Source organism: Pongo pygmaeus, chromosome 22 (genome assembly GCF_028885625.2).
Source record: "Pongo pygmaeus isolate AG05252 chromosome 22, NHGRI_mPonPyg2-v2.0_pri, whole genome shotgun sequence".
Lineage (NCBI taxonomy): Eukaryota > Metazoa > Chordata > Mammalia > Primates > Hominidae > Pongo > Pongo pygmaeus.
In genome coordinates this window covers 30,783,049-30,807,562 of record NC_072395.2, presented here as the reverse complement: position 1 = coordinate 30,807,562, position 24,514 = coordinate 30,783,049, and the positions used below count along the sequence as shown (strand labels likewise).

Here is a 24,514-nt window from a genome sequence, read left to right as displayed (position 1 = left end):
ATTCTAATCTTTTTCAAGAAAACATAGCACTTTGTACATATATTTGAAATTCACCTAGCTCCAATTTAATTATAAAAATAAGACAAAAAATCACTAGTTATTTGTCTGAACTGGAGTTTTCAATTCAGATATATTTATTTCCTTGCAAATATGGAAGAATACACTTAAAGTGCAGCTTAGGGAAGTGTGTTTAGAAAGACAATGCTTTTGGGCCTGGCGCAGTGGCTCACGCCTGTAATCCCAGCACTTTGGGAGTCCTAGGAGTGCAGATCACCTGAGGTCAGGAGGTCGAGACCAGCCTGGCCAACATGGTGAAACCCCGTCTCTACTAAAAATACAAAAATTATCTGGGTGTGGTGATGCGCGCCTGTAATCCCAGCTACTCAGGAGGCTGGGGCAGGAGAATCACTTGAGCACAGGAGGCAGTGAGCTGAGATCGCGCCGTTGCATTCCAGCACACGCAACAAGAGCGAAACTCCATCTCAAAAAAAAAGAAGGAAAAGAAAGAAAGAAGAGAAAGAAAGAGAGAGAGAGAAGAAAGGAAGGAAGGAAGGAAAAAGAGACAAAGAGAGAGAAAGAGAAAGAGAGAGAGAGGAAGGAAGGAGGGAAGGAGGGAAGGAGGGAAGGAGGGAGGGAAGGAGGGAGGGAGGGAAAGAAGAGAAAAGGAAGGAGAAAGAAAGAGAGAGAAAGAAAGAGAATTTTTCTAAAATATTTCACGATAGGATGTGTATGAGTATTTGAACATGGCTAATAGGTTTCAAACATGAAATCTTACTATCATTTCAGTTTTATAAAATAGCCTTGTACAGATTCTGCCATGAATATTCTGTGAAATGTTTTGCAGCCAATTTGAATCCCAAGATTGTTTTTGTCTAACATTAATTGGCATCGTTTTGCAGCCACAGTTTGTGATGGAAGATTTTTGTTAACTGGATCATCTGGGTCTTTCCAGGCTACTCATTATCCAAAACCTTCTGAAACAAGTGTTGTCTGCCAGTGGATCATACGGTAAAACAAGATCTTATATTTTCTGTTCTTAAGTCATAAAGTGTTTTTCTGATGCAACATCTTATTGCTTTCAGTAGTTTTTTAAAGAATCATTGTTTTCATTAACTATGAAGCAAAAACCTCCCAACTGAAAAACTGTACGAAAAACTATACTATCATTTTTAACCTTTTAAAAAGGTATTCTGTGCTATGAACACTACTGTCTAATAAGTGGGGTCATCTCATTGGGTTCTGAAGCAAGTTTATTTTTCTGTGGTGGACAGGCGAACACCTGGCCGTTATTTTCATGTGCGGCCAGGCAAACAACATACATGTATGGCTGTGTATCATGAGAAGTAGAATTTCACATCATCTGCATTTGTCTATAAAATATTTTATCCCTCATTTTGCCACTTACCATGTAGAAATCTCTAAAGGTGTGATTCGGTTACAGCAGATTAAGAGCAGGGAACAGCCTCTATATGTGTCTTTCTTGCTGTATCTTGAAAGACATTTGGATCAGTCCATGTGTATTTCACCTCCACATTCTTAATTCAATTAACCAATCCAATCATGATGATAATCAAAATAATTAGGCTGCTGATAGCTGATCTACCTTAATGTTTACCTAAGCATTTTCATAGACAAGCAACACCTTAAGTTCCTTCTGGATATTACAAGGATAAAAAGAATTTGTACTCACACAAATATAAGAGGTCCTGAAATAAACTTATTAAAACTCTTAAAAGTAGGACTTCTTATAGCCTTAAATATGTTAACATGCAATGTAAGTCTCCAGTGAAAACTTTCTTGTTAAAATACTGAATATTTCCCCAACAGAGCATGCAGAATAAGTGCTCCATAGAATTCACTATGGAAAATTATATTCTAATTAGTTCATTTCTATTAATAGCTAGATGGGATTATGGTTTACCTGTCTGACCTATAGTATAATTTTAATCATTGTGATGATTATATTATATTGATGATGATTGATATTGATGATTATATTGATGATATATTATATTGATATATAATAGCTGATTAAAGAAAGTTAAAAGTCAGAGCCTCAGGTTCTTGCCAAACAGTATGAAATGGCCCCATAACTAATCACCCAGGTAGACATATCCCAGAGAGGAGATGTGAGAAAAAGATTGTTCTATACACACTTACTTGGCATTGTTCAAGGAAAGAAGAATATCCCTTTATTTTTTATTTCGATTTGGAGTGCAGCCCCTTGCAAGATATGTAATATAACTAAAAACACAATTTCCTTTGTTTCCTGCTCTAGATAACATGCTATTGGTGTGTCAAAAATGAGACTATGAATTAAAAATGGCAGTTCTAAGTAATTCTTGCCAATTGAAAAATTAACCAAGTTGGAAAATATTGTTTTCACCCTACATTTGTATGTGTCTATATATCTATATAAAGTATTTTTCTGATGCAGAAACAAACACACACACATAATCACTTCAAACTTAAAAGAAGCATTTATAAATGTCTATTAGCATTGTTCATTAGGAAAATAAAATATTAATTCTAGTACTTATTTAAAATGTCAGTAGAAAGCTGTAGAAAATCTTAAATATATTTCACTGAAAATGGAAAGAATATATAAATGTAACTAATCTACATAATTGGGTACACAACTATTTTTTATGCAATCTTTGAAATTTCATTAATACCAAATAAAAACAATTTAATTGTTAAGTTCACTACTTAATAAAGACAGGTCACATTTAGAGGGTTTATGAGCAGAACACACAATAAACTTTTGCTGTAATGATAATGTCCTTTATGCAAAAATTATCCTATATTAATTAAAAATTGTATGGTCCTATTGTTTTTAGTTTCTTTCCATTACTTAATTTTTGAAACTATTTTAAGAAATCTATGATTGATAAATGGATTATTTTAAAAACCTGAAGAACCTAAGATGTTACCCCAAAACAGTGTACTTCATGCTAAAATTATGATTTAATTAATCACACAAATAATCTATTTTTTCTCAAAGCTGATTATTATATTAGTTATGCATTGTACCAAATAGTTGTTTCCTTTCCCAATAGTGATCAGATGGGACTAAAGACAATAATTTTTCTATAAGGTTCAAGATCAATAAAATATAGATGAAATGTTTAAGATGCAATTAAACTATATTTGGGGCAGGGCCAGCTCATCTTTTGAATTACATTAAAACCGCAGTTAGCATACAGCCAATAGTTAAGAATGTAGTTATTGGAGACAGTTTGTGTGGGTTCAAATCTAACTTCTTCAGATTGAGATCTTCAGATCAAGATCTTCACACATCATCAGATCAAGATGTGTGATGTCAGGCAAATGAGTAAACCTCTTTGACTCGAAATTTCTGTGTCTGTAGAATTCCACATCTCTAAATACTATGGTCAAAGAAGTCATTATTAAATATGATAATGAATGTAAAGTGCTTAGCCACATATTAAATGCTCAATAAAAGTGGTCTATAAAAATATTAACTACTGACACAATAATGCAAAGTGTATAAATTAAATTTAAGGAAATTTAATTTAATCCCTTCAAAAAATCAGAAGGTGACTGAAATATCTAATATTATAACAAAATCTGATTATGTGCTCCAATTAATCTTACTTTTATAAATCCGTGTGGTTTTATTGGAAGTGAGTTGAATTTTCTGAATCAGAAGAAAGTGGAAAATCGTCTGCACTTTTTTGTCTTTTCTACCTCCAAATATCTATTTTGGAAAAGCAGAGGTCCTCTGAAAGCAAAGCATCCTACGGAGCTCCTCATGCATGCATTCCTTAGATTGACAGCTTGAAAACATCAGATGAAAAAACACTCACCATATTCTTGCCCAGACACACCAGAACTTTAGTTAAAAGGGCAGAAATCATCTCTCAAGTCTGCCTATGTCTTCCATCTCTGTCTTTTTCAGCTTGACTCCAGATTCCCTACAGGTCTCACCAGCAGGCTGACTCCCCCAGTCCTTGAACTGATGTAACAGAGGCAGAATTTAAACAGCTTCAAACTTAGCTTTACTTTCCTTCTCTGTCTACTCTGGGATGATCTTCTGCTCTCTCACCTTGATCCCCTCACCTCTGCCTGTGGTTACCAGACATGTCTTAGAGTAGCCATGAGTGTAGCATCTCCTGCATTTACCTATCATACTTCAAGGGCCCTCAAACCTAAGCGCTCATCATAATTGCCCTTGGAGCTTCTCAAAATATACATTCCAGAATATACTCTGGAACTGCTCAATCTGATACTCAGGGTTTATGGTTTGGGTTTTTTTTTTTTAATAACCCACCACCATTCTAACTTTATCTCCCTTGCAGCAAACACTAGTCAGGTCCAAAAATCTGAGTTTCTGCTTAGTTGTCTTTTAATGCTGCCCTGCTAGTAGCTGCCATTTCACTAACACCAACCCCACTACTTGAAGACTAAATAAACTTCAGCCCTGAACTCCACCCCACTGGCCATAATTATAGTATGGTGTTTGATCAACCTGAGGTCTTGCCACAAATGGACAGTTCTCAACAATGACTTTTAGACTTTCAAAAATTAACTAACTCTGTGAAGAATGTCCTTGATTGCCTTATTGGCCACATTACTGCTGGTGGTGAATCTAAAAACCAATCTTGCCATGTCCCTGCCTGTAGGCCTTGTTCACTCAGTATCCTCCATGGCCAGAGTCAGAGGCCAGATCACTTCTCAGGGCTCCTGCTTGGCCTTGGAAACTAAATCTCTTAAGTATTACCAGCCTTTTTAATCCTTTCCTGGGTCCATTTGCAGATGATCTAGCCAAACTCATGCCCAAGGAGGCTTAGACATTTTCACCCATACACACTTTTATTTCTTTCAGCCATCTCCCTTCCAAGGAGTTCAGAGAAACTTAGTACTTACAAAGCACTTGGAGGAGTTATTTACATTTCTGATTATAACACTTCAATAAGACAGTGGAGTTGTAAATAGAGGTTTCACTAAGTCTCCCCTCTCTGAAACTATTATCTGAAAATGAAAATAGTTTAAATATCAAATTTAAATTTTCTGATGAATCTGTCACACTTTTCCTTCTACACTCTTATACCGGCAGCTAGATACATTATTTTTTATATCAATAGCATGCACTAGTTTCTACAAAGTATTAGATAATACAGGAATGAATGAATTAATCCCTGTCCTTGAGTCATATAAATTCTGTTAGGAAAGACATTTAAGTATGTAAATAACAATTATAGAATATAATAGCTGTCATCTTGATGGTATGAACAATATGCATGAATTGGAAAATTTAACATAGTTAAAATGTTCATACTACCCAAAGTGATGTACAGATCAAATGAAAGCCCTATAAAATACCAATGGAGGTTTTTACAGAAATAGAAAAAAAATCCAAAAATGTGTACGGAATCACAACAAAACCTGAATAGCCAAAACAAACTTGAAAAAATAACAAACCTGGGGTCTCACACTTCCTGATTTCAAAATATATTACAGAGCTGTAGTAATCAAAACTGTAACGTACTGGCAAAAAGACAAACACATAGACAGACAGAATAGAAAGCCCACAATAAAGCCTCACATATATGATCAAATGATCTTCCACGAGGGTGCTAAGACAACACAAAGGGGAAAGGATAGTCTTTTTCCACAAATGATGTTGAGAAGACCTGAAATGGTACAGCTGCTATGGAGAACAGTGTGCAGGTTCCTCAAAAAATTAAAAATAGAATTCCCATATGATCCAGCATTCCCAATTCTGAATATTTATCTCAATGAAATATCTGCACTCCCATGTTCATTTCAGTATTAGTTACAATAACCAAAAGGTTAAAAGAACCTGAATGCCCATCATCCGATGATTGAACAAAGAAAATGTGATATATATATGAATATTACTCAGTCATAAAGAAGGAAATCTTGTATATCATACAACATAGAAGAACCTTGAGAACATCATGCTAAGTGAAATAAGCCAGTCACAGAGAGATAAATACTGCATGAATTCATTTACATGAAGCGTAAAAAGTAGTTAAACTCATGGAAATGAAAGGAGAATGGTGGTTGCCAGGGGCTGGGAGGACTAAGCAATGGGGAGTTGTCATTCACTGATACAGAGTTTCGGTCCTGCAAGTTCAAGAGTTCTAGAGATCTACTGTACATCATTGTGTTCATAACTGGCAATACTGCACTGTACACTTAAAAATTTAAGACGGTAGATATCGTATTATGTGGTGTTCACCACAAGAAAACACATACAAATTCTAGAATGCATTAAGAAATATGACAACTGTTAAAAATTTGGTAATCTATTTTTTGCTTTTAATTTAGTGTAAACCAAGGACTTTCCATTAAACTGAGCTTCGATCATTTTAATACATATTATACAGATATATTAGATATTTATGAAGGTGTAGGATCAAGCAAGATTTTAAGAGGTAAGTTGAAACAAATATACAATGACTTTTGAAAATGAAAATATGTGGGTAAATTTTTGGAGTGGTATATTTTCCCTTTGATTTTGAAGTGAATATGGACTTGAAACTTATAAAACTAAAAAAAAAAAATTGCTTCTCGTTATAAAAATTAGAAAATTAGTGCTCTATGTGGTCTTCATAATAAAACAGTTACGTTTTAACATTGTCCTCTCCTAATTAATATCTTAAAAATTATGTGAAATTTGTCAAAGGATTGTAATTACATATTTGGTTACCATACATTGTTTAAATGTTAGTCCCTATTAACCAAATTCAGACAACCCCTGAAAATTACTATTTTGTTTTCTCTGCATTGCATAGGTTATAAACTCACAGAGGTTCTGTCATTTTTTATGTTCATCTTGCTCCTCGGTCTCCTGCAGGCTAATACTAATAAAGTGGCTAAAACATTGTCTAGCCAAGGAGGTAGCCTAAGTAAATGATAGATGTGGATGGATGGTATTGTTACTATATAACCATTTATCATTACACATGGACGGGGCTGGAAGCTAAAAAGAGGGCACGGAATGCCCCAGTAATATGTTTCTGTTCATGCCCCTTTGTTCCACCCGGCCCCAAAATGCACAGACCTATTCACAGTAACCAGTGAAATTAAGGGCAAAATTCCAGGAGGAAATACAGTGAGGATGAGGCAGAGAATGTGGAAATGAAGCCGAGGGAATAACTAGTTTTCCTCGCATGTTGGAGAAATAGTTAAGTGTCGAGCTAAGATAAGGTTGGTGACACCTGTGATTAAATTTTATATAATAACTTTATTTTAATAACCTTGCCTCTCAAATTGTATTTATAGGTAATGAAAAGTGAATCCTATTGAATAATTTTTTACAGATTTAATGATTTGAGAAATATTTAAGTATATGCTAATATCTCATTTTTATTAGGTATTGATATGTGATACTCTACTGAATAATAAATGTGCATTTTCTTATTTAATATTTTCGACAAACCTGCAAAATATGTTTTAAATAAGAGTAAAATGAGGTATAATATATTAAATTACCATAAGTTCACAGTGTTGGAGGCAGAAATCAAACCCCAAACTCTCTGACTTGAAACATAATACAATTATTCTTTGTGCTTTAAAAGCCCAAGTACAAATATCATAATGAGTGTATATAAAACATGTGAACTCATGGTAAGTCACATTTGCTCTTAAAAAAAAATGGGTCAACCATTTCATAATCTATTTCTATAGCTGATAAATGCAGTTTTTTAAAATTATGATCAACATAAATATTTACATAGGTGGACAAATAGGTTACTTCATATAAATATTTCCAAAGACTAATGTGGCATTAATAAACTTTACCATGTATTTTCACCTACATTGTGTAAAGGAGTGTTGTCAGCACTTTCAGTTGACTGAATAAATGCTCTTCCAAACCAATTATGTAGGTGATATCATCATCCCTATTATACAAAAGATAAAATCTAAATTTGTAGAGGTTGGGGCTGAATAAGTGGTGGGCATAAGATATTTTCATGTTTCTTAACTCTTCAAATGCCATGGTCTGTCTAAATATTATTTTCACATGGTTAGGGTATCAGCAATTTGTGAATAAATTTTAAAATGTTTAGCCATAGTGATGTGACTGATGCACAATTAATTGCCATAAAAATGTAATAAGAAACTGAATATCCAAGCAGAAAAATCTGTGAATATGTAGTTACATTATAACAGGTAGTTGCTTAATTTTAAGGTATTCAGAATAATAATTTATTTTAAAGTTTTGAAAATTAAATATTTTAATTATAATCTAAGAATGTGAGAAAGTGTATTGGGTGTTAATTTTTAAAATTAAAAATTCTAACTTTTTCTAAGAAAACTAATAATATCTTACAACTGGCATCTAGCACAAAGTCTGGTGTACTGTAAAAACTCAAGGTTTGTTTATTTGAATTTACACCAACTGGGATACATTTCTATCATATGATATTATAGTGTATAATCAATGGAAACAAGCAGTATTTCCCGTAAGTGTAAAGTTAATTTGTATGGTAATAATGCAGATACTTTCATTCTCAAGTCACAAGCTCATCTTTTCTAAATGTTTTAGCAATTTCTTTATGTGAAAGGTGCTTACAAGGTTTGCTTTCATTAAATTTCAATTCAAAATATACAATCTCAAATACTGTTATTATTTGTACAATATTGGAAATATATAAATTTTTTACTTAGGGTAAGTGGGATTATATAGAGTCAATATAAGGAATTATCTTTATAAAATAGTTGTTATATACCTGATTAGGGGCAAATCAGCATAAACAAATCCTAAAGGCATTTTTTCCATCATTTTAATCTACAGTTGTGATGCAAAAGTTCTCTAACTGCTAAAAAGTGTCACAGAAATATAGACATTGTGTAAAGTGATAGTGCAGTCTTCAAATAATTATGAAAATTGAAGTAAATCAAAATAGAGTGCTGGGAAAGTTATTTCAAAAGTGTTTTCTTTAAGTTGCAATGATAAAGGTATAATATTAATTTCAATGGTTATAATAATTATTAATACTTCATATGAAGGGGGTAGAAGATGGTGAGTGAGCTTACCTAATTTAGTGTTCAGAAAAATCTATAAATGTTTTTATGCATCTTCAAAGAAAGACAACAAAAATGCCTAGGTTAGCACACTGAAAACGGTTTCAAAATGCTTAGCCCAGGGGTTGTGTCTCTGAGTGCATAGTTGTTATGCCATTCTTTATATCTCAAGTGCTTAGCTGGTATTCCATTCCCACAGGACTGCTGACAATATATTTCTAATACTGTAGCTTAACATTGTGTAAGGCCATGCTTATCCTGAGGCACACAGAAGTGTGCAGCTATAGCCAAAGCTATGTAATAAACATAGTGTATATTCCTGAATTGTCAACTTATCCTACAACAAAAATAATCACACTGCATTATGGAATTAATATAGGCAATTATTATTCAAAGCAAAGCATTTTCAATACATTTTGTGCTTTTATGAGGACACTTTTATGTATACTTGGAAGTACCCATTAACTCACTTCTGTTGGTAGGGGTACATTATGTGGAAAAGTTTATTTTAGCAAGCACTAGGTTTGCTTAAGTCATCCCTTCCAGAAATTCTCAAAGATTCCCCAATCATAGTGCCTGGCAAAATTAAAGATTCCTTCTTCAGTACCCCCATAGCATTTTTCCCTTATATAATAATTTTATGGTTATTTTTAATAACTCACCAATATAAATTCTTCTAATAGAGGAAACTGGTTACTTCTTTTCTATGTCATCAGCACTTGGCCCCAGACTAAATTCATAGTGGGCACTCACTAAGATGTGTTGAATATATTAGAAATTCTTTTATAATAAAGATGGTACTCTAGTTGCTGCATTTTCACTTTTATAAATTGGATAATATAAGTAGTTTGAACTACATCTGTTGAATCCTATTCTGTAGAAAGTTGGTCCTCCCTGTCCATTGCCCTCTTTCCAAATTCCCCACATCTGTATCATACTTCTTTCTTCTTTCACAAAACCTATTCACCAGAGCCTTTGCTGTTAGTAGACAAATCATGAGTTAATTCACATTTAAGAGTGACTGCTTGATCAGTCTATGAAAATTAACATCCATAAAAGTTTTAGATTTTTAGTAGAAGACATTGACTTTTCTTAAGGAATGTCTAAAATTTTATTTTATCAGTTATGATATAATAGGAAAAAAGTCATCCTTTAAAAGATATTAGGTAATTGTTTTCTTTTTCTTTCAGCACAAACCCTGCCTCATTTATGTAGGCAAATTCTATTACTCTGTTTACTCACATCATGATATATGCCCTCAAATATTGATTAAAAATCTTCTATGCTTTGGTACAATGACAGAGGTACAGAAAGCATTAAGTCATGATCTCATCCTTTTCAAGGTTTACAACCTAGTTGGTGAGATGGAGAAGCAAAAGATAGAATTCACTGAGCATTTAGTATATACCAGTCACTGTCTTACGTGAGAATTACTTTTACTCCTTATCACAAATCTTTATGGGAAAAAGTTGTAACACTACAGAAGAAAGGCACAGAGAAGTCTAGTAAGACATGGAACCAAGACTCAGTCAAATACTGATACTGGAGCCCCTGCTCTTAACCACTACCCTCCACTACTCCCCGGATTTGTAAAATACATGGCTTTCACTGGATCTGTAGTCCTGGGACTCTTATTAGGCAAGGAGACTTTAAGACTATCTGATGAAAGTTTTATAAAATCTCTACAGACACATACTCTACACCATTTTAGGAGGTTTTCATGTATCTCTGAAGCAGGTTAATGGAATTCAAGGTAAGCTCCTGGACTTTTTAGACTAGCACAATTCTATTAGATATCATGAGAATCCAACACACTATGAAATCCAGCACACTAAGGGTGTGGTTGAACCACCAACCACATTCAAAGCCAGCCAGAGGCCATTGTCCAAGAGAATTCCATTACCATGGAATAAAAAGCAAAAAAGAGGCAGTTAGGTTTAAAGTTTCTAGAATGTTCACATCCCTTAAGTAACTAACACTTATGAACTCCAAAGGTTTTCAATATGAGAAGTATTAAAATTACACAGGTATGCATGCTGCCATAGCAGCAGTCTAAATAATAGTTCTTCATAAAAAACATTGAATGCATGACACACATTTTGGGGGAAAACATTAAGATGTGAATCAATGCTTGTTCATGATGTCCTTTCTATTAGATTATATTGAAATTACATTATATGTATCACATTGTTTCCTAATTACTACCTAATCACAGGATATCTAATAGTTCATAAAAGGATCTCTTTTCAGAACTCAATGTTAAATAACTCACTGTTATTTATCATCTGCAAGTATGGTATTTTTTTATAGGCCTGAATCTGATGCCATGTTCAGATTGTCAAACTAAAATGCTAATGCATTGTTTGTTAACACTTTTTTTCATTATCACCTCCACTAAGAAACCATTTCAGGCCTTGTTTTTTTCTAACAACTCCTCTTGAAAGTCTAATATTTCATATACACTACATTCTGTGTATCTGTTCATGGGCTGTGGGTATATCTGAGCTTTACACATTTAAAAATTAAAACTGTTTTTCTCCCTCAAAACCAATTTTCACTCTGCTAAAGGCAAGATCACCCCCTTTGAAAATGTATGTGCTGTACATTTTCATAAAAGCAAATTTTATATAACAATGATTTTGTAAAGCATCATATGAAAGCTGTTTATAACCCAATATTATACTAACTCTTGACAATCAAAAATGAAAAAAAAATCCCCTAAGTAGTTTATACTCAAGACAGACAAATGTTACAATCAATATAAAATGCTGTAGAAACAATCTTAAGTCACCTGGTATTATTTTGAGGTCGTATAGTTACAAGAGTAAAGAGCCGAAGAATACTCTTTTGTTTCTATTATTTTACCCAGATTAAGCCCCTGTGAGTGTGACACAGTAAGTACCTGATAAAGCTAAGTTGACTTTAATTTTCAAAACTGCTTAACTGATGTTTCTTAGATGAACTTTGCCAGTAAATGAATGCATCTTTTCTATGTATATATAGTGCATAAAGCTAACAATTAAAAATTAAAAATACCTTTTTTATCAAACCATAAATATGTATAATAATTTAAGGCTTTCTAATGTTTGAGAGAAGAGATATTTTAATTAAAACAAATGTAAGACGAATGTTTTTAGTTAACTAAGTGGTATCAGATAGATATTTGTATAGATCCACTGATAAACTGATAGTTCAGTAGATGGATTGATGGATGGATAGATAGATGAACAGATAGATATGTACATATAACAGTTGTTTATTTTATTTTGTAGCTTCTATTTGGGAAACTAATCCTGGCACAATAAGAATTTTTTCCAACCAAGTTACTGCCACCTTTCTTATAGAATCTGATGAAAGTGATTATGTTGGCTTTAATGCAACATATACTGCATTTAACAGCAGTGAGCTTAACAGTAAGTATTATTTATTTTTTGGCTTTTTAATTTTTAGATGCTTTAATGTTATAATGGAATTTTAAAGGTAGCAGAATCTAAAATTTTCATGATGTAATTTTATAATGAGTATCTTGTATGTGCATCTTTCTCTTCTTAGAACTTAAAAAGAAATGAGAAATTGGACAATGGTTTACATTTTTCAAAGGAATCAAATAACCAATTTGAGAAAACTTATAAATAACAATAAAATCAAATTAAAATTTTATTTGCTGCAAGCATTGCAAGCTACAAAATACTAGCATAAAACTAATTCAGATAAAATTCTACATAAACTTAATTTGGATCAAGGTATTAAATTTAGTAACAGGAGAGAGAAAAATATGGAACAAAGTTTATGTGGTTGAACCAATGGAAACAAGATGTAAAACTTAAAAAATGAGAAACTTATATTTGCTAATACCCTGACAGAGTATAGGAAATGTATTAATTTAACACAGTTGGCAACAAAAAGCTGTTTTTAAAATAATTAAATAGAATGCAACAGAGTTAAGATCAATTAAAAAAATGATTTTGTACATACCACTGAAGTATAAGCTGTATAAGGTTAGATTATTTTCAGTAAAATCTAATATAACTACTCATATTGTGGACTAAAATTTTTTTTATTCCTTCTTTTTTTCATTCACAGATTATGAGAAAATTAATTGTGACTTCGAGGATGGCTTTTGTTTCTGGGTCCAGGATCTAAATGATGATAATGAATGGGAAAGGATTCAGGGAAGCACCTTTCCTCCTTTTACTGGACCCAATTTTGACCACACTTTTGGCAATGCTTCAGGTATAATTCATTTAATTCAGAAGTCAAAAGGATTTTAATTCATAAATCAAAAGGAAAGAGGTATGTGTTGTACTGCAGTGTAAAGTGAGCAGTATTAAATGCAAAAGTCTTTTTGGATTTTTTTAAAAATTAAATTAATTAAATGAAAAATGGTATTCAAACAGGCAAGTAAAAGTGAGTGTATTTCAAGAAATATATTGGTTAAACCTATATATTTGCAAAATGTTGAAAAGTACACAGAGGCCAATAGAGACAAGACTACTAGGTTGTCATCCTAGACTTGCCACTTATTATTAACTAAGTAGACTTGAGAGGCAATTAGCTTTTCTGAAGTTTGGTCTATGTTGTCTTAATTTCGTTTTCTGATTGTACATTGCTAGTGCACAGAAATAAAATGGATTTTTGCATATTGATCTTAGACCCAACAGCAGTCCTGCTGAATTTGTTTGTTATCTCTGATGTTCCTTTAAAGAATTCCTTAGCATTTTCAACATACAAGATTGCATAATCTTGAAACAAAGATAGATTTGCTTCTTCCGAGAAGCCTATGGAAGTCTGATTCTAATGCACGCTAATAGGGCAGGGTTTTGATTTCTAAGTACATTTTTCATCTGAATGAGATATTAGAATTGATGCCAGGTGGAAATATTAGAGACAATAATATTTTGCTGAGAAACCAGAAATCATGGTGAAATATTAGAAGCTGAGGAACTTGCAGTGGGAAGATCAATCATGAAAGTCTTGGAACACATATACATAATACCAAATATAATCACTGAAGTGAGAGTTACAAATCTTAGAAGGAATGTATAAGAAAAATTACAAAAAAAAACAGTGAAAAGTTGTAAATTTATATAACTTTCTTAGTCAAAATTCATCCTATAATATGACTTGCTGATAAGTTACTAATGAGAATACTATCCCATTCAAACAAATAAACGTTAAAAGCCACCTCTAACCAGCTATGGTTCTAGGAATTAAGGATACAGGTCATATACAGTAACTTCCACAAAGTCTGTCCAAAACCTCCAAGTTGAAATGTTTTTTTTCCCTTAAATATTCTAAGCACCTCTTCCATTTTTCCTATTATATAGCATTATATTTACTCACTTATTTGTTTCTTTTTACCACAGTATTCTTTTCAGGAACAAAAACCTAGTCTCTTTTAACTTTGAATTAATAGGGCATGTATTAGTCCATTTCCACACTGCCATAAAGAAATACCCAAGACTGGGTAATTTATAAAGGAAAGAGGTTTCATTGACTCACAGTTTTGCATGGCTGGGGAGGTCTCAGGAAACTTACAATCATGGCAGAAGGCAAAGCAGACACATCTTACATGGCTGCAGGCAAGAGACAGTGAGTGTGTTTAGGAAGAAATGTCAAACACATATAAAACCACCAGATCTTGTGGGAACTCACCATTATGAGAATAGCATTGGAAAAATTGCACTCATGATCTCATCACTCTCACCAAGTCCCGCCCTCAACACATGGGGACTATGTAGATTACAATTGGAGATGAGATTTGGGTGGGGACACAGAGCCAAACCATAGGTATTCTCAGTGCATAAATCTAATTAACATGCAAAATTATTTTTGAATATATAAATAAATATCTACAACTTTGACTCAAGTAATTTCTGAAGAAGTTATTGACTGAATAAAATAGTTTCTAAAGTTAACAAAAATTCTAAGCACATTGGCATTGCAATTTGGTATTAATGACCAAATACAAAGATCAATATTCCTGATTTTAAGACCTGAAAATTAAGTGGTTGATTTAATATCAATTGTGAGTGACATTTAGTTAAAGGACTTTAAAGAGTTAATTTTTTTCAAAATAGAAATATATCTGACTAATCCTACTTCTTTAGAGAATGATATCCCTAGAACATCAAAATATGGTTCATCACACTATTTCAACTTAATAAAAATAGATTTTAGTAAAAAATGACTACTTTTAATATATTTCAAAGTCATCAGTAAAAGCCCCTTCAAATGTATTATTTTGTTCTTTTATTTAAGAAGCATTTATTGAGCTTCAGGCCTTATTCAAGTCATTCAGAATATATCTGTGAACAACATAAACCAAATTTTCTGCTCTCATGAAACACAAATTCTAGCAAGAAAAAACAGAAAATAGGAAATATATATATAATAATTAATTGTTTCTTGGTGTGTTAAATGTGAATAGGTACTTTGGAAAAATGTGAAGCTTTGTAAGAGGATGGGGAGGGCGGGGCTAAGATGCTATTACATATTAAAAGAGGATGATCTGTAAGTCTCATTGAAAAAGTGACATTTGAATCAAAACTGTAAGGAATTGAAAGAATTAGCCACACGGATTATTCCAGGCAGAGGGAACATGACTGATCTGTTGAAGGTAGTTTGTGCGACGGCAACAGTGTTGAAAAGAGACTGGTGGAAGGCCATTGCCTAACTAGAGAAGAGGTCATGAGACTCAGATCAGTGGGAGCAGATGTGGTGAGAAAAGGCCAGATTCTGAATATAGTTTTTAACTGAAGCGAACAGGATCCAGTTAAATGAGTCACCAGTGTGGGCCTTCACATAAAAAATGTTCTTTATGTAAATGGCCAACCCCATAAGACAAAAAACGTTTAGTGTTGAAAATGATGACATGAATACTCTCATACATAATTAATCTTCTTTGAATAAGTTATTTCCCAGAGCATGATTCTCCATGGAAAAATCACTAATTGCACAGCTGAAAACTAACCCCTACGTGATAATCACCCCAACTCTCTGAAGGGGTCTGGCCTAAAACAGTCAAATAATCTGATCTTTTTTTTTTCTCTTTACTGCAATAAAAAAAAGTTTCTACCACACTTGCACAAGAGTAGTTAGAGGAAAGTGCAAAAAGCATTTATATCTATTGACTATGACAGATACCTTTTATGTGGTTGAAATCTCTGATGTTCAAATTATCATTTTTCTGCTTTTATGTCATCCTAATAAGAGATAAAATAACTCTACTGATATTTGAAGAGTATAAGTACATTAAAGGGGAAAATCATTTCGGCTTGCCAACAGATTAAATAACTAAGGAAATAAGATGAAACTGACCAAAGTGAAACGGGTTGAATGTCAAGTGGAGGTTCGAAATAGTCGGGTCTGAAATGAAGTCTCAGGAGAAAGCAGAGTAGCAGGAGTTATTTAAAATTAGACAAGTCATATAATGAGGACAGATGATAGGGTTTAATAGGTCCTCTCCAACTCCCATACCTGTGATTTCATAATCAACCAGTCATTCCTCTCCGAAGGGCATTTTTCTTCTAGCCTGCTTTTTTATGTGTCAGAACATCCTATCTCTGAAATGAAAGAGAATTAAATATTTCTCGATGTTCCTCTTATCCAGGCAGGTTTGTTGTTTGTGTTGTTGTTTTGTTCTTTGCCTTTACCTTAAGTGACAGAAAAGACTAAATGAAACAGATAAACTTTGAATTAATACTGCTTTAGGTAAGAACACCTAAGGCTCTTAACTTTTCTAGTCCTTCTGAAGAACTCTCTCCTGGTGAAGCAATGGCTTCTAAATCTGTGCTGTCGTCAGGCAAGGTTTCTCTGTACCTCTTAGAAGCAAAAGGAATTGGTCAAGAAGGTGGTGTTGAGGCAGGACAGCATCTTGAGGTGCTCAGAAGTGCCCCATTCGTTCAGAAGGCTCAGGAAAAACGAGGTTCATAATATGTGGAAACTTCAGAAATGTAGGGGTCGCAGAGGACTACATAGCTCAAATAAAATGTTCCTTTCCTTTCCTTTACCAATGAAATTGCAGTTGTTTGTAATACTGTGGGAGGTAGTATAGTTTAGTAGTAAAAACCATTAAGATACAGACCCTGGAGTCTTAGCCAGGTTTAAATCTTAGCCCTGCCATTAAGGCAAGTTTCCTAACTACTATTTCTGCCCCAATTCGCTTACCTGGAAAGTGAAGTTGAGGACAATAGGACCTGCCATTAGAGGCATGTAATAAACATTAAATTGATTGCTATGTGTTGGAAAAAACTTTGAAAAATGCCTGACACATAGGAAGTGCTATATAAATGTTAGGTATTATAACTACTTTCTTTTCATACTGCAAAAGTATTCAAGAAACATACACTGGCTGTGGTACTGTTCTAAGTCATATGTTGGGGAAGAAAATAGTTACTCTGCTCAATTTTCAAAATTATATTAGTTCTTTTAGATACCTTCATTTAACTTAGCATATAAAATTTTTCTAAAGTAAGTGTAACTTTAATGTTTTAAAAGTAATATTTTTATTTTCTTATCTTTCCTGTGATGTTGAATTTTAGAAAATAATATTACTTTCTAAAATTGGTAAAATCTGACTGAATTTAGGCCATGCATCAATTTAAGCTTTTAATAATATTTATCTACTAGCTCCAGCTAATTTTACTTACGTACTTACAAATCATGAAACAATTTGTATCAGCCTATTTCCTTCTTGAGAGGGATTTCTAGGATCTCAGGAAGTTCTACTATGTCTCCAGTTTCTGCTATCTCTATATCAGATCAGCACATGCTCAGAAGTTTTGCTTTTTAATTAGGATGTTGGGTGGAGAGAGGTTAGGTTCAATTCATGAAGAGATAAGCAGGAAAAAAGTGATGGAAATAAGTTTTAAGAAAAAGCTAATAGTTCAAAAAAGAGATCATTATATGCTTAAGTAAACAAAATGTACTCAATTTTCTGGGGCTTATTTATTTGTTTAGAGACAGGATCACTCTGTCTCCCAGACTGCAGTACAGTGGCATAATCATAACTCACTGCAGCCTCAAACTCCTGGGCTCAAGAGATACTCCCACCTCAGCCTCCTGAGTAGCTGGGATCACAGGTGCATGCTACCACACCCAGCAATTTTTTTTTAAATTTTTTGTAGAGATGGGACCTCATTATGTTGTTAAACTCCCCCTTCTCTTTTTTGTAAAAACAGCCACAGCTATCATTATTATTAGTATAAGGTGGCCTCTTTTTTTAAATTAAGTGATCTTCCTGCCTTGGACTCCCAAATTGCTGGGATTACAGATGTGAGCCACCGTGGCTGGCCAATATCCTGGGTTTTAAGTTGACTGAAATTGATTCTAAGAGCTCTAGAAGACATTTCAAGGAAGTCAAAGGGTTTTAAAAGAAATTATTTTTGACCATATAAATTCCCATGTGGTTATGAAAAAAATCTCTTTAATTATTCCTTTTGTGTAGAAATTTAATAAATTTAAAAGCAAAGCAAATCTGTAACAAAAATATATTAAACAACAGACAGCTAATTCGTATCAATACAGAAAAAAAAATGAACGAAGTGTCTTTCTTGTTCCCAAAAGTTCTAGCAAGTTTAAAAAGTCACATATAAACGTAAATAAAATATATAACAGGTTGGGCACAGGGGCTGATGCCTGTAATCCCAACACATCCAAGGCAGGCGGATCACCTGAGATCAGGAGTTTGAAAGCAGCCTGGCCAACATGGCGAAACTCCATCTCTACTAAAAATACAAAAATTAGCCGGCCGTGGTGGCGTGAGCCTGTAGTCCCAGCTACTCTGGAGGCTGAGGCAGGAGATTCACTTGAACCACCGGAGGCAGAGGTTGCAATGAACCAAGACTGGCTACTGCACTCCAGCCTGAATGACGGAGTGAAACTTCATCTCAAGAAAAAAAAATATATACACAACAGAATATACCGAATGACATCAGAGAAGTACAAAGTGCCACTGAGAATTCAAAAGAAAAAGTGGTTACTTTTAATTGGGAGGCTTTCTGAAGGAGATGACAGTTTGATTTAAATGACCTCAAAAAATTGATAGGATTTTAACAAGGTACAATTGGAAGGGGAAGTGGAAGGACGTAAAAGAGAAAAAAAAGAAGACACAAAGTGTCAAAAAATTTCTAGGTGTTTGGAAATATTAAAATTATCTAATTTTGCAGAAGTGTTCTATGGAAATAGATGAAGTATAGGTGCAATGGCTGGAAAATGACATTGAGGTCATAACACAGGGGCCTCAAATATCAGACTGTATTTGTATTTGGTTTAATAAGAAATAAAGAGATAATAAAAGATCTTGAATAAGGGGCTAATTTGTGCATAAGAAAGTATTATTGAGCAATGGTGTAAGAGATGATTCCCAAGAAGAGTCAGAGAGCTAGAAGAGAGATGCACTTGGAAGTCGTGACAATGATGGTCTGTCTTCAGTAATAGTTCCATGCGTTGGGATGTTTCTACTCTGCTCCCTGGTGAGATAGCCCAACAGACATGTGTGAATGTGAGTTTCCATACTTTAAGTGGAAGCAACTGAATGTACAACTAATTGACAGCTTCTCAAATTAAAGAAGCAAACTGGAACTGTGCCTTAATATAATTATGTAAGGGAAAAAAAGTGATGGATAATCTTGAGAAGATTTAGGAGAGATGTAATAGTGGCCTTTAAACTTTTGTAGAGGTAACAAATATGTTATATTGTAAATAGTCCTACAAGGCAAAATTAGTTATAATAGGTACGTATAAGCTTATTTTTTTAAAAAAGAAAATAATTTTCTAATCATGTTGAAACGGAATGGGATGCCTTGGAATACAATAATTTCTTCTGCATCTGGCATCTGTTAACCGGAGATCAAGTGATCCCTTAGGGCAAAATGTTATGGATGAAATTTAAGGACAATTAGTGGTTAGACTAAGTACAGTTTAATGTAAACTACAAATCTCTACTCTTAAACTTTAGCATTTTATGAAGGCTTTTATTCATCTTCTAATTTGTTAACTAAAGAATGTAGCTGATATCACAAAAATAGCAATTTAATGTTATATATGATTTTACTATATTCAATAATATGCAATTCTATATATTTACTCTAGGCAAGATTTATAAGGTACTATAGTCTACATAATTAATTATGTTTTACCTGATCACTGACAAAAGAACTCATAGCATCATATTTTGATCATACTGAAAACTCCAAATATATCACTGCTTAATAAGTGAAAAACAGATTCAAAATATTTCACATTAATTATAACTATTGACTATGAACATGGCCAAACATAAATAGGAGCATGATGTGTGTTTATATAATTGTAGCTAATTAGAAATTTTTCTGAATAGGCTAACCATTTGAGTATTTATTCATGATACTCAGTGGAATTTTTTTTTTTTTTTTTTTTTTTTTGAGACGGAGTCTCGCTCTGTCGCCCAGGCTGGAGTGCAGTGGCACGACCTCGGCCCACTGCAAGCTCTACCTCCCAGGTTCACGTCATTCTCCTGCCTCGGCCTCCCTAGTAGCCGGGACTACAGGCTCCCGCCACCACGCCCAGCTAATTTTTTGTATTTTTAGTAGAGACGGGGTTTCACCGTGTTAGCCAGGATGGTCTGGATCTCCTGACCTCGTGATCCGCCCGCCTAGGCCTCCCAAAGTGCTGGGATTACAGAAGTGAGCCACCGCTCCCAGCCATTCAGTGGTATTTTAATTATTTCTTCCCCAATTATGTTCTAAGTAATCAAAAGTAAGGTAAATTCAAAAGCGATTTGGAGTTGTGCATTTAAAGAGTGGATTCTGGGACCTCTCTTCTGTATCTAGGCCACTCTTCTCCGTTCAGTCATATAATTAGAACACTAACAAAATAGCTAAGATATGTACTCATGAAATATTACAGCATTATATAAAATAGGAGTAATGTGTTAACAATATAAAATGTTAAACACATTATTAACAGTTTGTCATATAAAGCAAATGAATGTGTACATATTACATTTATTAAGCCACTTGACCATAATTTCACCTTGATAAAACACTCATTTATTCTGAATAATTTTTGCCTCACTGGTCTAAATATGCATTGATATATCTACAGGCAGTTCTACTAGCTTCTTTTCTTTATGCCTTGTTCTTAGTTTGCATCTCATAAATGAATGAGTTTAAAGTTTATATGCAACATTGCCTATATTTTTCTGTTGCAAAGCACAAGAGAGAAGATGCTTGATTTCAAGTAAACACTGAATTTCATCATCTTATAAAAAAATTGCATTCCAATCAAATTAGATTAATCCAACATTACATTTGCTTTATATAATATTTTGTTACATGATTCTTGCTTCCTGTCATAATATGTGAGCAGGAAACTAAGAATAACATAAATTCCCCTAAGAAAATGTTAAAGATGTTATCCCAACAACCCTTCGCAAACTTCAAATGACTGAAATCATTGGTTGGAATAATGAATTTCAGACCAAAAAGCACTTTATGCAGTGGCTTGTGCTATTTTGAAAGCTTTTATACGGATTAGCACGGTTCCTGCTTCTCGGTGATCTGATTACTTATCGTTCATAGGAATAAAGAAAGATAAGACTGTTTTAAAATAAGGCAAGTTCTTACTTAGAGATATGAAGTGTTCAGTGAAATATAAAACTGAAAGTCTTAGAAACTCTTAAATTTGGCTTCAAATTTGTATTTAAATATATGTGTATACTCTGAGTTAGTCCACCAGCATCTCTAAATATCTTCATGTGAATTAATCAAAATATCTAGTAAACTAGAATTAAGTCAGGAATTGGACTGGATAATTTAGTGACTCATAATAAGTCAGAATTTTATACATCCTTGGTGGTACTCCACTTCAAGGCTCTGTTTAATAAAGTGGGAGGCCCAGTGTTAAGCTATTTTTGTCAATAACAATCTGTTATGGCAAAATACTGATTTCTGAGCTCGAGTCTATTGTCCTGTCCACTATATTAAAATATGTTTCCTTAACCTTTCTTCTTAAAGTTTTTCTTTCCTGCTTACAAAGTCTACATCTCACACAATGAAAATGCAATATTTAAGTGAAATAAATTTTTTTTTGCTATTTTTACAGGATTTTACATTTCTACCCCAACTGGACCAGGAAGCAGACAAGAACGAGTGGGACTTTTAAGCCTCCCTTTGGACCCCACTTTGGAGCCAGCTTGCCTTAGTTTCTGGTATGTTGTAGACACCTGTTTAAATGCTGTCTTTTTTAATGGGTAACATTGCCTTGCTCAGGCCACCAGGCTCATATTTCACTAAGATGTTGGCTAAAGTTTTAATGCATATACTATTACTTTTCCCAATTGATAAGCAACAAAACATTGATAGACACCTCTCCCTATCCCCAGCAACTCCAAAAGCCAGAAGGAAAAAAAAAGGTTATTTCAAAGAAAGTAAAAAATTTAGAAAGGCTCTGAAAAGGACTTATTCTAATGTTGTAGGAATCCAAACATTCTTGCTTCTTTCCAAACTAGGTATCATATGTATGGTGAAAATGTCCACAAATTAAGCATTAATATCAGCAATGACCAAAATATGGAGAAGACAGTTTTCCAAAAGGAAGGAAATTATGGAGACAATTGGAATTATGGACAAGTAACCCTAAATGAAACAGTTAAATTTAAGGTTTGCAAAATTATTATTTATATTTGTATTCTTTTTGTGGTGGTACAATTATATTTAGAATGATACAGTGAAAAAATTAATTTATTTTCTGAAGATAATCAAGTCACTTTCTCTACTTGCCCAATCTACCTCACATTTTATCTTCTAGTATTTTATTTTTATTTATTCAATAGCCTATTAAAAACCATCATTGAGGAACAATGTACTAATGAAAATACAGCTTATAATGGTCCATAAAATACATCGAAGCCTTTTAGAATATTTCAGCTTCCTTCAGCAACTTTCTAGCATAGGCCAACCATTTATCTCTAAGTCCTCTGGCTACCTACAATTTTCAGCTTTTCACAAATACCACCTAGGTCAACCCTGCCCTTTTCTACGCCTATGCCCATTGGCATCCACCCACCCTGCCCCACTCTGATTTAATCTCCACGTTATTTCCTTTAGAAACAAATTATATGAGCTGTATCATTGGGAAGTCTCTGATCATTTATTTCACATTAAGGTGAATTAATTTTTCAAATAACACTTTAATGTGTTCTCTTCCTGAGGGTCTTTGCAATTAAAATATGGCATAATAAAGGCTATTAGTTTGACCAAATTAATAATGTTTTAAATGGGTAATTTCAAACACAAGAGTATCACTTTCAGAAGATGTATATTTGGACAGACACTGCCATCATCAAAGGCTTCAGATTTTCCCCATGACTTGGTGTAAGGTAGGCAATAATTAATGACTCTCAACTGTTTTCCTCCCATCTTTCTTTCTTTCCTTCTCTTCCTTTTTCCTTCTTTTCTTCTTATTTGATCCTTTTATGGGACGTTTCCTCTCCAATTTTGTTTTCTGATAATTCAAAGAAGGGTAAGGGAAAATGGAAAGGCCAGGGAGAAAAGAGACAGCAGAAGGGGAAGTCAGTATTGCAGTGGCTGAATGTGGCTACACTCACTGAGCATCTTTTCTAAAGTAGTATAATTGGATCCAGTTTCTCACAGCTCATGAGGTGGTGCGAGAGTGTCAAGTTCTACAGTTATGTGCACTTTGGCTTTGCCATTTTGTTGTGAAATCATGAGCAAGTCACCATAGTCTCCTTGAAATTTAATTAGGTCATATGTGTAAGGAAGAAAATAATACTGGAATAATGTCTGGCATGAAGTAGGTGGAATGAATAAACAAATGAGTGAATGAATGAGTGTTGAAAATTAAATAAGATCAATGTATACCATGTGTCTAGCATAGCAAATAGCATATAGCAGACATTCAATTTATGTCTTTCTTCTTCTACATAGCACAGGATCCAGGAAAGTACAGCTAAAATACCCACTGTTCTTGAGAACCTAATATGTTACCTCTGGCCACTGGACCTTTCTTCCAAGTCTGGTTCTGTGTCCTCCGGGCACCACCCTTGCACAGTATCCCACATCAACACCCTGGGTGAACTATGACCAGTAACAGCTGGCCCTGAATGATCATTTTACACTTATACTTTTTCTCGTCCCCTTCACCTCCAGTGTGTTTTCTCTTCAGGCTTTGCATGCTCTAAGAAGGCAGAAAACTACCTGAATGTTTAATATTGCTGAAAGAAGAAATTTGGGGGAAAATTGCTTTCTCCTGCCAGATGATATATACGCATGACAGAGTACAATGGAGGATGATAATATCATAAGAGAGACACAGACAGACAGAGATAGAAACTGTAACAATATTGACTAACTCAGAAGGAAGACACCATTGGAAATTTAGCCAGTGTGAACATGTAATAAGGGAGTTGGATTCAGCAGAAGAATTTAAAAAGCATGATCTGTCAAGATTTCACTATGCAGTAACTGGTCACCATACAGTTCGAGGTGAC

The 24,514-nt window shown here is 33.8% G+C and overlaps 1 protein-coding gene across 1 annotated transcript in view; it reads left to right on the top strand.

Moving 5' to 3' along the window:
- The window catches only part of TMPRSS15 (transmembrane serine protease 15), a 141,732-nt gene that overhangs the window by 36,990 nt on the left and 80,228 nt on the right, over positions 1-24,514 (top strand). The window contains exons 7-12 of the mRNA XM_054468823.2: positions 900-1,008; positions 6,319-6,425; positions 12,294-12,434; positions 13,105-13,254; positions 22,108-22,213; positions 22,514-22,664. Of these exons, the coding sequence (XP_054324798.2) occupies positions 900-1,008; positions 6,319-6,425; positions 12,294-12,434; positions 13,105-13,254; positions 22,108-22,213; positions 22,514-22,664 (764 nt within the window). The remainder of the gene's footprint in view (positions 1-899; positions 1,009-6,318; positions 6,426-12,293; positions 12,435-13,104; positions 13,255-22,107; positions 22,214-22,513; positions 22,665-24,514) is intronic.